Raw genomic sequence first — 14,315 nt, 5'->3', positions numbered from 1 at the left:
TTGTTACTAGCGTTTGATATACGGATCAACATAAAAATTAAATTATTATAAACAATGAGGGTGGTTTCTGATAACATTGTTTATGTTAAACGATTCCTGTGGGGTCCCTTTGTCCATCAGAAGTGTTTTGTTCTACATTGGGTGTCACATTTCAATCGTAAGCGTTTTGTTGTTTTCGTAAATTTTACGATGACTTTTTCAAGGTGAATACAAACATGATAAGTATTTATTCTTAAGTATTTCTTGCCGAAATATGAAAGTTTGTGGCCCACTTTTTGTAAATCGATAACATAATTATAAACATTTTTATAGTAACTGTTACTAATTCAACGTTAAACTTAGTGATCCGTATAAGGAACGCTAGTAATATGAGCTGCGGTATTTTGTTGTTTTAGCGCCTGCCTTCGAGGCCCTTTCCTTTAAATGAAATCATTGAAGAATTGGAGAAAAATGAAGATGAGTGTATCCCTAACTCAATCACAATTTTCCCGCCGGAAAATTGTAATGGTGACTTAACCAAAGAGAGCTCTGGTGATGAAAATAAAGTGCCATTAGATTTTCCTGGATTACAAAATGAGAGCCCACATAGAAATCACTAGAGAATACTTCATTCAGTGATGATGAAGAAGACTGCATCCCGTTAGCTTAGATAGCCAATTATGCCCTAGACAGGGTCAGTCATGTTTGAAGATATGAAGAAATTATTGTTTGTAAATGAGATGATTTAGTGTGGTTACAGTTGCTTCAAATGCATTGAAAATTACGCCAACTGTCAAAACCAAGAGATTTTCTCCGCCACATAAACAGAGGAGAAGTATTTTCACATCTCAAATTCAGCCACAACACACAGTTTTTATGAAACTCACGCTTTGATACAAATGCAATGTTTTTGCAAGAAATATAATATTACCCTTTATCCCAGAAAATGTTTTGGGCGTAATTATACAGTTCACACTACTGGAATTAAATTTGAAAAATAATCAATTTAACTCTGAATATTATTTTATTAATGAATATTCCATATTTTATGCAAATACTTTAATAACTTACGCAAGTCGCAAAGAGTAGGTATTATCTCTAAGTTCATACAAGTGGCCGTACATATTACTAGCGTTCCGTATATCAAACACCATTTTCCAGCGTTTCCGTAAGACCAATATTTTTTTTTGTATTTTTCCTGTTGCCTTGATGCATTAAATAGCCGATATGTGCAAAATCACAGGAATCGTAAGAAAAAAGGGATATCCGTAACAACTGGGTTAAAGTTGGTCAATATGCTAATTCAACTAGTATATTTTAAACATTTGTATTACAAAGTTAATTTTTTTCTTAACTTATTATTATTTTGTTGTTGGCTTTTTATGCGATATTTACATAAGACTTGTTTACCAACCTTGTGGCATATAGAAACGATACCAGAAATTACAGAGTACATCTTCAAACTCAATTAAATTAAGTACCTACAGAACTAAGGGATACAGTGCTATGTTTTATGTAGTGATATACATTTAATTTGGAAAATAGCACATTTTTACAATGATAGATGTACAGGACAACACAATTATAATTTTACATTGTACAGAGCCACAGAGGCTGTACAGAGAAGGTTTACACCAAAAAATTATTTCCCCGTGAATAGCACTTTAGCTTTAGAGCTTTTTTTGTAGTCAAGACCTTTTTGATAATCTTCCCATTTTTGTCTTAAAATTATTTGTAAATTAACTTACAAGAAGCACCACAGTTAACACTAAATATTATGTGTAGGTAATGAGGGCTATCGTTTTTATACTTAACAGTTGGCACCCCTGGCGATTGACAGGACCTTACTCTACAGTGGCGCCATCTTGATGAGTGCAAATGCGATAGTCCTCCTACCACTTTAGCGCTCACCAGTTGGTGCCACTGTCTTCGCTACTAGCAAGTGACAGGACCTTACTCTACAGTGGCGCTAAAACGATAGCCCTCATTGGAAATTAAAATGTGTTTAGTTGGTTACTGGTTACAAATTTTACTTACAGAAATTATTAGAAAACTAGTAATTAACTGATTGGCCACTATTTGTACTTGTACATTCAGTAAGGATGTGGACACCCTTTATTAAAATAAGTCAGTCATATTTTGGAATTGAATCCACAGTATTATTTTCATAAAACTTTTTTGACTAGTTAGTGTCCATATCTGAAATGTTTGTCTAAAAGTTCAAGTTTTCCCTGTTTGTAGTCCTGACCAAGAGCAACAATACAATTTTATCGTGTTATGTCCATCAAAGTACGACAAACCCATATTATTATAATTTATCGTCGAAATCGATGTAAAGTCACGATAAAATTATACCGTGCCGTGGCTAGAACATAGACACTTAAACTTAAAAGTCATGTCACCTTATTAACAGTGAAATTGGCATCTTAAAATAAATTCTACACATAGCCAAGCTGATACAGCTCCGTGGATCACAATACCATGTCCGTTACAAAGGTCACTGAAACGCTGGCAGCCCAAACAGTTCGGGTTGGAACTTGGCTAGGGTGGGAAGGACTATGGTGGCGTGTTTGGTCAGTCTCTTGTCCAGGTGAGGGTCAGGAACCATTACTACTTGCATGCCAGCGGAGATTCCTGCGGTCACGCCGTGCGGGGAGTCTTCGAATACTAGACACTGAAATGGTAATGTTTTTTATGAAATTCATATAAGGGTGGTGGAGAATGTGTAAAAATATAGGCTTGCTTTTTGATGTAGTAGTTAGTGCATCAGGTAAGTAAAGCGTTGTAGAAGTTAAAACAATATAGGGCAAGTGACTTGTTGTCATGTCACGTGTTATGTAAATGCAAGATCGCATTTACATAACACAAAAAAGAATCAAGTAATTTTTGTATACATTTTCTGGTACCCATAGTACATACATTATTTAGTTTGGGAATGGATGTAACAGTGTATAATGTCTCAGAATATTATTTAAGTCAAATAACTGCTAAAAATAGCTGGATGCAATACCTTTTCTGGTTCAGGTTTGTCTGGGAACCTGGCAGCTGCTACTAAGAATATATCCGGATGTGGTTTCCCATATTTGACTTCGCTATCTGTGCTGCCCATAACTTTATGATGGAAGTAAGAGAACAATTCCTTGTGAGCTGCAACTTTTGTGATGACCGATCGTTCACTGGAGGACGTAGCCAGTGCAAAAGGCACTTTTGTTTTGTGGAGGTGGCGGATTAGTCTTTCGGCACCTAGAAAATAATGGTTGTGGTAAATTATCATCTAATGAAAAATGATAGGTGTAAAGTTCACATTGCAAGAGTCAGACACATCAATTAGTTTATTTAAAAAAAACATGGCCATCAACCTTAATACATTGGCTTTGTTACTTTTTTATCATACTGCCGATATAAAGTTTAGCAAAACTTTTATTTATCATCTTGATATTGATAATCAATATTTATTATTAGCATAGATATGGATTTATCATTTTTATAAGGATGGTGGTGGACTCAAGAACTAGAAAGAGGATTGACAAATGCTCAATTATTTTGTCTGTAGACAGGCAATGATATTAAAGAACTATAGATATGTTACGTTCATAGAAATTACGATTTGAATCCGTGCCGAGCTATTCCAAATTGCACACATTGACAAATGTAACTGATAAGTGAAACAAAAGATACGAAATAGCACGCAAATGAAAGAGATAGCTATAGTTTTAACGATTCTGCACTAACTAATCTATGTCCGCAGCGCACGCATCCTTATCGCTCTAACGTCAAAACAAGATCGCTTTCTCTTTCTTAACTTAAACATGGCGCATGGCGTCTTGATTGTTTGCATAAATAATTGAAAATATAAATACTAAATAATTTTGCATAATCACATGTGGTAAGAGATCCCTTGTATTTTGTTTACTTTAGAGTCATAATTGGTACACTTTCGAAACACACACGATGGCATTTTTTATTTATTTTGGTAAGAACAGGAACTTACGGTGTGGTACGCACGCGATTGCGCACGACGCAGGCCACACGAAGACTAAACACAAGACGTCCCAATTGGGACGTATTTGAGTATTCACAGCGCGAGCGCTTATAACATATCTGCTTTTGTTTTTATATAATATCATTGTAGACAGGATAATCATTATTCAAATAAAAGATCAAGATAATTTTTATTGGGAAGTGGAAGCATAAAATTTGCCTGTATAAAACTTACACATTTGTGTAAATAAAAGTTGATTCAACTGCAAAGATAATACTTCATAATATTGATATTTTAATTGCCAATTCATCAGGTAAACACTTAAACAGTCTAGTAAATAGTGGTAAACAAACCAAGAATTGGACATTTCTTTCTGTTCTGTTCTCAGATCATAGAAGGGAATAGATGTGAAACGGGGGCGTGGCGCGTGTCTCCGCGATATGCCCAGAAACGAACATCGCCCGCGACGCCAGGTTAGTCGCGATTCAGTCGTACTGAGGAAATGTTCTCCGATATTGTTGGATAATGCGTCGTAACGTGCATTAACATAAGTGAAACGAAGAACTACAGGAACAATGAAGTCATTTACCACATGTAAGTATTGCAAATCCATTGGTACAGTAGAATCCCGATTATCCGGATCAATTAAAACCAGGGGTGTTCCGGATAATCGAAAATCCGGATAATCGATTTCAAAGTAAAATCAAACAATAATTAACTTTTTACAAGGTTTTGAATACATCATTTTAGAGTCTAAAATACTAAATTTTAGACCATTGGTCATCCATTTCTTTTAACAATGAACTAAGAAGACGTCCGTACCATGTTACGGTGGCGGCGCCTTCGGTTTTTATGGGTCCAGACCCATTAAAAACCGTGAAGAATGAGTCCGGATAATCGGATATCCGGATAATCGAAGTCCGGATAATCGAGATTCTACTGTATTTTGCTTATAAATAAAAAAAACTAAACATTTTTACGAACGAATTCAGTGCCGTGACATTTACTGCGATATCGAAATTAGTGGTGATAAAAATTCAAACACGTTGTACATTGACGATTTAGTTAGCAACCACTTTATGTCATGCGTAACTACTGCGCAATGTATTTTATTTCTTCCGATATCCACTGACGCGTGAAAATACACAGTACGGCCGCATGTGCCGGTCGTAACATAGTGCAGGGCTCGTGTTCTAATACGGTTTCCTATTATCGATAAATAGAAGTAAATTATTATTTTCTATTTTCTAATTTTGAATGAAAAAATCATGAGTTGCTTGGGATTTTTAAGTTTTTACAAAAACAATAACAATAGTAGAAGGGATTAGTAACTGTCAACTATGTAATTACTATAAGAGCTAGTTGAAAGCCTAATATAGGCATTATTTTTGATAAACATAGGCGGTACGAATTTCGCCATAATTAAAAAGTTAATGCGCGATAGTAGTTAATAATAATTACAGTGATCCTGTTATTATTATTAAAGTAAATAATAAATATTACCAATATTGTAAATACTGGTAAAAATCGCAAGTACCTACTTAACCCATGACTTTTCATACAAACTTTGTCAGTCTATAACTTCTATACTCCATCGATAACGACATTGAGCTTTGGTTGGGGTAAATTAATTTAAGGTAACTTCATTTAGTCCCAATAATTGATTCTGAGTTTTTCGTCCATACAAAATGGAACTGACTCCTTTATGCAAAAATCGTTAAAGAACATAATAATAACGTATAATAATAAAAAGGTTTTCATACAAGCATTTTTTAAACCAATTTCGAGCCTTGCCCCCAGGATTTAAAGTATCGATATCTTATCGACTCCATTTTATCTTTCTTCTCTCTAATTGCTTTTTTCAAAGTGTGCGTCACGTCACGCGGCCATTGATTGGCCATAAGGCACGCCTTCTGGCCAATCACAGCACTTTTAAGCCGGTTGCACATGTTGTCGTAGACTCTCAGTCGCTTTGTTTTTACACAGTTGAATGTGTGTGTGGGAGCTGTGGTGGGGGAAATGTGGGGACACTGGTTCTCGTTGTAGTTACGCGCGACTTCATATCTATTCTCTTTCTATGATCTGAGGTTCTGTTATTTGGTGTGCAATAAAGAGTATTTATTATTATTGAACTGACCATCAAGCAATGGAGCTCCTGCCAGCATAGTGTCCCCGAGCACTAACAGCTCGTCCCTAAACTCCTTAGGGCTCACGGGAAGGTTCAACTCTTTACACAGGATCTCCGAGAGACGTTGCTCCGTGCCACCCAGCACCTTCATCATCATTTCCGTGGTGTACTCGTGACCGTATTTTGCACACAGCTGTGTTATCATTTTCTTGTAGACTAATTCAGTATCTGAAATTGACAAAAAAATACATATTTTTAATAAGTTAGAGAAAACATATTTGATCTTTAGAAAAATACTTGAAAAAAGTTACAAGGTTTAGAACTCTGGATGCTTTAACTCATACTAGAAGCGAAAATAAGCTTTATAGGTAACTGAATGAAATAGTTTAATTTTGTTTCAATTTACAGTGGTACAGGTATTTTTTTAAATAGATTGAAAGTCGCTAAATTATTGAAACACATTTTTCTACAAGTAGGCTTTCAAAGGGTTTTTTATACGCTTAAAAAGTTTCGAGATGCAACTTAGTAAGAAACATTCGTTTTCTGCTTTGAACATTATATTTCAGTTCATTCATGAATAAAGTAATTAATATGTAAAAATATACCACTCGGACAATACATAATATTAAACTATTGCACGGCAGCAACACATTTATAACATTAATTATGTAATTTTACGCTTTGTAACCTTCATACCGATTAACATTGAATTCAAATGGAAAGGTCGACAATATCCACTCACCCAAAAGTAGCCCATCCATATCGAAGATACAGTGCGTGACTTTCTTGTAATTCGTAGTTGACAAAAATCGTTTGCCAACAGAGCTTGATAAAGTTTTGAACAAACAAATCCTCATGGTTAGGCCGGTTTGTTATGTAAAAAAACAATAACTTTTAAAACTATGGGACGCTGGGAAACGGCCAGATTAATTTAAATTTTATACGGGTAAATATTCTAAAATATTTTTTGATAGAAGCTAAGTGAAATAAACTTAGATTTCCGCAAATAAATAAATTCACACGTCCCCACGATAAGAAGACATCACTGACAGTAGTGAAAATGACACTCACTTTTTGACAGATTAAAGTAGGGATGTGTAGTGTTACTATTGTCGATAAATTTATAAGAATACTAGGTTTTGCTCACGGATTCCCCTGCATGGATAAAATATTATTGCCTACTTTATAGTTTCATTAACATTCGCTCAGCAGTTTTTAATTATTACTATCACAGAATACATAATAGTAGCAACAGAAATTGCACTCCTTTGTGTAGGATCAGATGCCGACATTTTAACGGTAATAATAATAATGCAAAATATCCAACGCACATGGTGCATTCGAAATCGCACCTTACTACTACGCTCACAAGAGCAATTTTTTTGTGTTCAGAATTGATTTACCTCACAGCTCAAGCGTCAGGGTTGTATAAGCAAAGTAAAATAAATAAAAACTTAATTTTAAGAAGCAATTATTGTATTTACGATTGGTAAACTTTAATCTAGTGGTGTTTGTATAATCGTACCATCTCTAAAGTACCTATTAATAAACTTCAGTGTTGCGATAATTCGAAATTGGACAAACAGTTTTAAAAGGTGTAGTGTCGGAAAATAGACACGGTGAAGTAAAGTTAATGTTTTTATTATCTAAAATAATTTTTTGCTACAGTTTTTTGTCATAAGTATTTCAAAATTATTTAAAAAGTGTAGTTTTTTTTATTATTTAAATAACTACAGTTAATTATTATTCCTAAATATTACGATTTTCCATTAAAGAAGAATAACAGTGCTGTTGGAACAATAAACCTTGATTGCGACGATGATCGACCGAGCGTGTATAGAAATACGCGTGTGCTCACAGGCGCGTGGCGGCCCTGACTGATTTGCAACTTGAAGTTGTCGCGCGCTGTAGGTAATTATCTCGGCCGGCATAGGCGAGTGACGACGGAGGCCTGTTACTATTCTCAACTAATCCATTAGACTGATTGTGATGGTTGACTTGTTATGACGTCATTTTTATATGTTTTGAACTTTAATTGATAAACTGATTTATCATAAAATTCTGAATATCGTGTGTCTTATTATAAGGATGCGATTTATTCAATGTATAAGTTGGTTTTTTGTATCGATAGCTTTAAATTGTACTATAAATACATCCCTATCACATGCGAAACGTCATTTTAGTACTCAAAAAATATGTCCGAATCGAGCTGTTTCAGTGAAATAGAATTTTTATGGAACAATAATTTAATTCCAAAATTAGACTATTTTAATTAAATTCTATACATAGTATTATAATACTTGCGTAGAATATTAATACACCGAACTTTAAAATATTAATTCCATAATAATAACATTTATGTGACATTTTGACATTGTGAACCATAAGGATTCGGACTGGTGAAATGACAGTAGTCTAGCGGATATCCGTCATGACTTAAAGATATCCGGTTATCCGGTTTCCGGTTTTACTTCGCGGGCTACCTAACTGCCCACATAACCTTCAACCAAAGGCTTCATTGACGAGAAAAATAAGTGCATTTATGTTTCATGAATTTCATGATTATTTAGCTATATCTTCATATTTATTTTCGAAATGTAAGTTTTAACAATACAAAGCTTGTGTAATAATAAGTCTACATTAAACATTGAAAGTGTTGCTTGCTCCTTGCTGGGTAAGCATAGTTATTCCAATAGGGCATTAGTAGATCATATTCTCATACTAAGAATCATCTAAAGTTCATTATCTTCATTGCCTTACGCTTAATTTACAGTGGTATCATCTTTAACCAATCATGCATTATGTAGGTACTTTTTTACCTACCTAGTTGTTACAAATGTACTTGCCGTGTTCAAGTGGAGAGTAGGTAACTGTGTAAGCGCGAAATGAAGAAAAGTAAGTAGGTAAGTAATAAATAAAAAATATGATTCTTTGTTATAAAAATCACACATGGCAGCGTTGCTTGTTGCCGGCGGCTTTCGTCCGGCGCACGGGGAGCCCGAGCGCCCCGAGCCCGCGGCGAGCGCAGTCGGGCTGCGACCGCCATGGAACGCAGTTGATCGCGCGTCAGTGCGTATGGCGTTAATACCACCGCATTTATTTCATTCAAAAATATTTTGTTCACATCATCATTTATGAATTAACATTGAACAAGTGTTGTATTTTCTTTTGTAAAACTTTACGCGAACATGGCTGTGAGAGAGTGTTGTTGTGGTGAACTGTCGCTTAACAAAAAATCGATTTTGGGATTCAGAATGAGGAGCCAAATATTGTATTTACTGTTGGTCGCTTGTTTTGTACACGCGACCGCGGCGGAGCCGGAGCCTACATGTGTGAGGGCGAAGAATATATTCGAGAAGAGCAAGATGTTAGCAGCCGTCAACATTCAGGAGCAGCCGAACTCAGGTGAGCTGCATGTCCAGCTGAGTGATAATGAATGATACGCGTCGTGCGTACAGATTGGCTGATAGTTGATAGTCGTAAGCGAAGATAAACCCGCGAGGTTATCACACCTTTTAGTGAAGGTAGAACGCTATCTGATAGCGTACACGGTTCAGAAAGGATATAAATAAGTAGTTTTAAATTAATATACAATGATTTACTCATGATTCCTACTGAATAATACTTCTATATTTTTGGTTTAACATTACAAAATAAAAAAATCACAACAACAACCCATTTAAACAAATTATGTCAAATCAAAGTGACAGTCGTGACAGTTGCTAATTCTGTAAGCGCCGGCGGAGGCCACCACAAAGAAATGCGCAAGAACAATTTTATACATTTCCAAGCAACAATGAATTTTATGTTGAAAATATTTAAAAAATGCACAAAAAATTGAGAAAATAGATTTAAGCACCAGCAAAGCGATAATACACACATAGAAGGAGAATAATTCACATTTTATTTGAAACATCAATTTAATCCTAATTAACAAGCAGTAAAACAAAATCAAAACGAAGTCTGGAATTTCATGAGTCCAAAAAGGCAACCTTTTTACCTGTTGTAGGAAACAGGTTAAGACATGAATATTAGACCGTGTCTAATGCCTTTTGGGATCATTTATTGCCTGTCCATTTACGAGTATTCACCTCTTTGTGTTTTATGTAACTGCTTTCAAACCATGATAAGTAACAGATAGAAAATGAAAAGAGGGTTAAGGATTAGGTCAAGAGCTTTTAAATTCGTAAAATGAATGCTGGATAATGAATAAACAACCTTGTACACTTCGTAATAAGATATTGACACAGTAAACATCTCCCAAAAGATATGTAGGCGTAGTTGATACAGTAGGCGGAGTTGTGAAATGCACACTTACGTTGCGACATTATCAGAATACTTAGGTGTTCTGCGTCTGCAAACCTTTGGCCGTTTTATTTTATCCGAGAACTTGTATAATAAAATGATCTCTAATAATTTGGAACAGAGTTCAAATCCAGACAACACCAATATCAATGTCAGGAAATGTGTTCAAGTAAAAACCGTGGCTGGTAGTAGGCAGTTAATAGCATCACAAGAAAGCGTGGGCGATTTCCACCGCGCAGATGGTATAAACATAATAAATTTGACACAGATTTTTATAATCAAGACATTACAAACAAAAATGATTACAGTGTAAAAGAATTATGTTTCTTCTTTGGTGTAGAAAACGACATTGTAGATGTAGAAGATGACATTAGGGTTTTGTAAATCTAGCGACGTGATCGAAATGTGTTCGAAAATAAAAGAATTATTTTCGATGTTCCACAATTTATTGTTCCATCTACAGTGCAAACTTATCCTTCAAGTCTTACGAGTCCTTATACGGCATTTAAAAGTACCCCGTCCAGTTCTTAATCATTGCTAAATTATTTCTTGAAAATCCATCACTTACTGAATAAATTTCGCTCATGCACATTCAATTTGAATAATGTTCGTTGAATTATTGTTAAACTGACGATCGGCACAGTTTCATTATGGCCCTTTTAACTTCAGTTACAGAAATTCGTTAGAGACATTACAAGTATAAATCCAAAGCTTTTCCGGCCCCGACCAGGCTATTGTTTAAATTTAATGAGATCCCACCTCGTTCAATTTGTAAAGGTATTCTGTGACAGAGTCTAGAAGCGGAACCCATCCCACAGTAAACTGATAGGTACATTATTAATGAGACACTGTACCACTCCCATTTAGTAATAGGTACGAAGCAACTAAACCTATCGATCTAATAATACTAATTGCTTCATACTCTTGTGTAAATCAAATTGACCTATGCATTGAGCTATTCGAGGACTGAACAAACTTATTAATATTTAATCGTAGATAGATACATCACAACCACCACTTATGTAATTTATATGCAAACATGGTCTTATTTCATTCGTCGCCAACGGTAATTAAGTGGACAGGGCGAGATCTTGATACTCGTTTCACAGTGAGATGGAGTCAGCAGTTGACGCCACGTTTCCCAATAAGGGTCTCATAGATATAGCAGCAGCGGTGTTAAGTCGCGTCTCGTCGTACCAAGTACGATTATTTGCTGAGACTTGCTTTTTAGCATGCGCCCCTCGATCGCCGGTGCTTCTAACGGGCGGCTTGTCGCGACAACTACCGGCACTTGTGCATTCGCAGACTTCTAATGTATTTGCAAACCGCAGACAGACACCGGAAAACAGACGCACAGTGTTTGATAAAACGAATTCGATTCGGCGTTTGCTTTGATCAAAGTTTTAAATAATTCATACTTCTGTTAGGATATAATAGCCATGTTTGATATGCCTGCTACATCAAACGTAAATTCAATTATGTGCCTAATCTATCATTCAAATATTTGACGTGAGAAATTGAGTAGATTGAGGTCAGTCGCCGGATTCTTTACCCAAAGTCCTGCCGTCCAACAGAAAATGTCAGGGAAGGATATCGTTATCAATGGATGGAGTATCCTGTTTGGAGACTTTCTAAACTAACCGATCTATCATGCCTGTCACGGGAGTTAGATAAAAGTTACGGGCATTAAGAAGCAAGTTTGATCATTTTTTAAAATAAAATCGAGAGACTGTTTTTTAAGAAAAATGGTCCGTCTACTACGAAGAAGGCATTTTAATTGCGACATTAAGTAAAGTATTGGATAATTTACGTCTTAATGCAAAGGTTAAAAAGTGAATGCTACCAAGACAGATGTGACTGCTAACGTAGATTAGCTTACACTGTATTTTTTATATTTTTAGAGAACGTAGTGTATGTAGATGACGTGTTTCTGTGTAGGTTTTGGCATTGAACAACCTTACGAGATTCTTTTGTTTTATACCCAATTTGTAACTTTAGAGGGCATTAATTGTATGACTGTAACAAGTTTTACTTGTCAAATGTTTGAAGGAAATGTTTGTTAAGCAGAGTTTATTAACAAGTGCAAATGTTTGCATAGGAAGCTCGACTCAAATTACACTAGCCACTAGTCATAAAACAGTCAAACTCTTTGTGAGTAGATACTCAGTGCCTATAGCATAGCACTCCGACCTCTCACGACAACTATTCGATGTTAGCGCTCGGTTCTGACAAAATCGAGATGTGGGTGGACTGGTTGACAACAAGCAAACATGCCGCGGTCGTCAACCTGCACCGGCTTCGATTCTATAAATCCACGTGAACTGGCAATTAGTAATTCCCTACACAATATTAAGCAATCCCAAATCATAAATATAAATGCTAATTAAACGTACTGAGTACTTGTAGGACCCAAAAACGAAAATGCAAACCCTCTATAGCGAATTAGCGCGTACCTGAGTACAAAATACCATTACGACCCGCTTTATTCGGGCTTTCATGTGAACCCTTTCAATCAAGTTAACTGAATGGCGCTCCATCAGTCACAAGGTACGGCGGTCCTTTATGTCGTCCCGTAACCTCCCATTCTGTAATTAGGGATGGAAACAGGATGCTGTCGATTATAAACCTTTTTTGCGGAGTTTTGCGAGAGCATCTGGTTTATTACGCTTTAACATATCAATTAGAATTGTCATAAATTCCGATTGAAGCGCGCTCAGTAAAGCATCAATGGGCAGTCGTAAAATATATGTAAAGAATATTGATCGTTAAATTGGCTTAGAAACCCATAAAATATTGAGGTCGAATGTGACGTAAATGCTCCAAACATAACCATGTTTCATAGTACAAAATAATCCAGAAAAACGGATGTATCTTTAATCTGAAAGTGCAAAGGTTAAGAATTTATCGGAGCGGACTCCGGATTTAGAATTCGCGGATTGGAATCTTTGCAATTAGTTGTGACTTGGGAAGTCTATTCGGCGGGTATATTAAATTCCGATAAAGGGTAGAATGTTTCTTTGACAGTTGTTCATGGAGTAATTCCGTGGAAAAGTTAATATCAAAACTTGGACTGCGTCTAAAAATACAACCCAACGCCATTAAAGGCATTCTTATGTTCCTTACACAATAGTTATTGTTACCGTCATGATATATCTGGAAATCATCGCGCACCCATCCGGGAAATAGTAATTTTCGATACACTGTACCTGGTGCATGGGTGCAGAGCTAATTCCTTGGCGGACATTCCACCGGTCGGAGCAGGTGGCGACAAGTCGCTGGCGCAGGACCGGTCCGCGGACTCACCGCTACTCGCAAAAAATGCACACGTTTAACCACGTTTAAGCCGACCGTTCCGCTCGTGTCGCTGCATCCAGATCCACATGCATCTGTCTAAGTTTACCCCATTAAGATATTATCTTGATTGTCCTATTTATAGGTCTCCATTGTTTGAGACATTGGAAATACTTTTCCTCGTCGCCAATTTTCAATATTTCTTAAACCTATTGCAATTTCTTTTTAATTTAAATGCAGCATTGGACTCTTCTCGTGTCAAAAGTTATCAGTCCACTAGATATCGTTTGTTCTGTATTGGCAGCGGCACATTAGCAGAACACTCGAGGATGTTATCTTATAAGTCAATGCCCATTTATGTGCAAATGAACGCATATTTAATTACAATAACCGACGATACTGACCAATCGTGGTGAGTTTTATTACTAGAATATTTGTTGTTCGTCCTTCTAAAGCTCATTTTAATAAACATGAGCTGTTGAACTGCAGGACAAGATTGAGACTGTAATGTCTGTAATAACCTGCCTAATGGCGTTTATAATTGTACAGGAATGTTACTAGAATCGAAACGACTTTATATTCAAGTGTTGATAAGAATTCCATGTTTCGAAATTGCACATTTCTCATTGG

General features: G+C 36.0%; 2 protein-coding genes across 2 annotated transcripts in view; one reads left to right on the top strand and one right to left on the bottom strand.

Annotated features, from left to right (window-relative positions):
* Positions 1–1,264: 1,264 nt before the first annotated feature.
* Positions 1,265–7,144, bottom strand: LOC135085231 (probable pseudouridine-5'-phosphatase). Its single transcript, XM_063979990.1, has 4 exons — positions 6,832–7,144; positions 6,099–6,317; positions 2,990–3,222; positions 1,265–2,653 (listed from the first exon to the last, which is right to left on the bottom strand). The coding sequence occupies exons 1-4, from the start codon at positions 6,944–6,946 to the stop codon at positions 2,477–2,479; spliced, it is 744 nt and encodes a 247-aa protein (XP_063836060.1). The 5' UTR covers positions 6,947–7,144; the 3' UTR covers positions 1,265–2,476.
* A 1,978-nt stretch (positions 7,145–9,122) lies between these two features.
* The window catches only part of LOC135085220 (glypican-6), a 96,649-nt gene continuing 91,456 nt past the window's right edge, over positions 9,123–14,315 (top strand). Inside the window, exon 1 of the mRNA XM_063979979.1 lies at positions 9,123–9,494. Coding sequence (XP_063836049.1) covers positions 9,278–9,494 — 217 coding nt within the window. The 5' untranslated portion in view covers positions 9,123–9,277. The remainder of the gene's footprint in view (positions 9,495–14,315) is intronic.

Source organism: Ostrinia nubilalis, chromosome 2 (assembly GCF_963855985.1).
Source record: "Ostrinia nubilalis chromosome 2, ilOstNubi1.1, whole genome shotgun sequence".
In the NCBI taxonomy this organism is placed as follows: Eukaryota; Metazoa; Arthropoda; class Insecta; order Lepidoptera; family Crambidae; genus Ostrinia; species Ostrinia nubilalis.
Note: the sequence above shows the minus strand (reverse complement) of the source record. Positions and strands in the feature narration are given on the sequence as shown.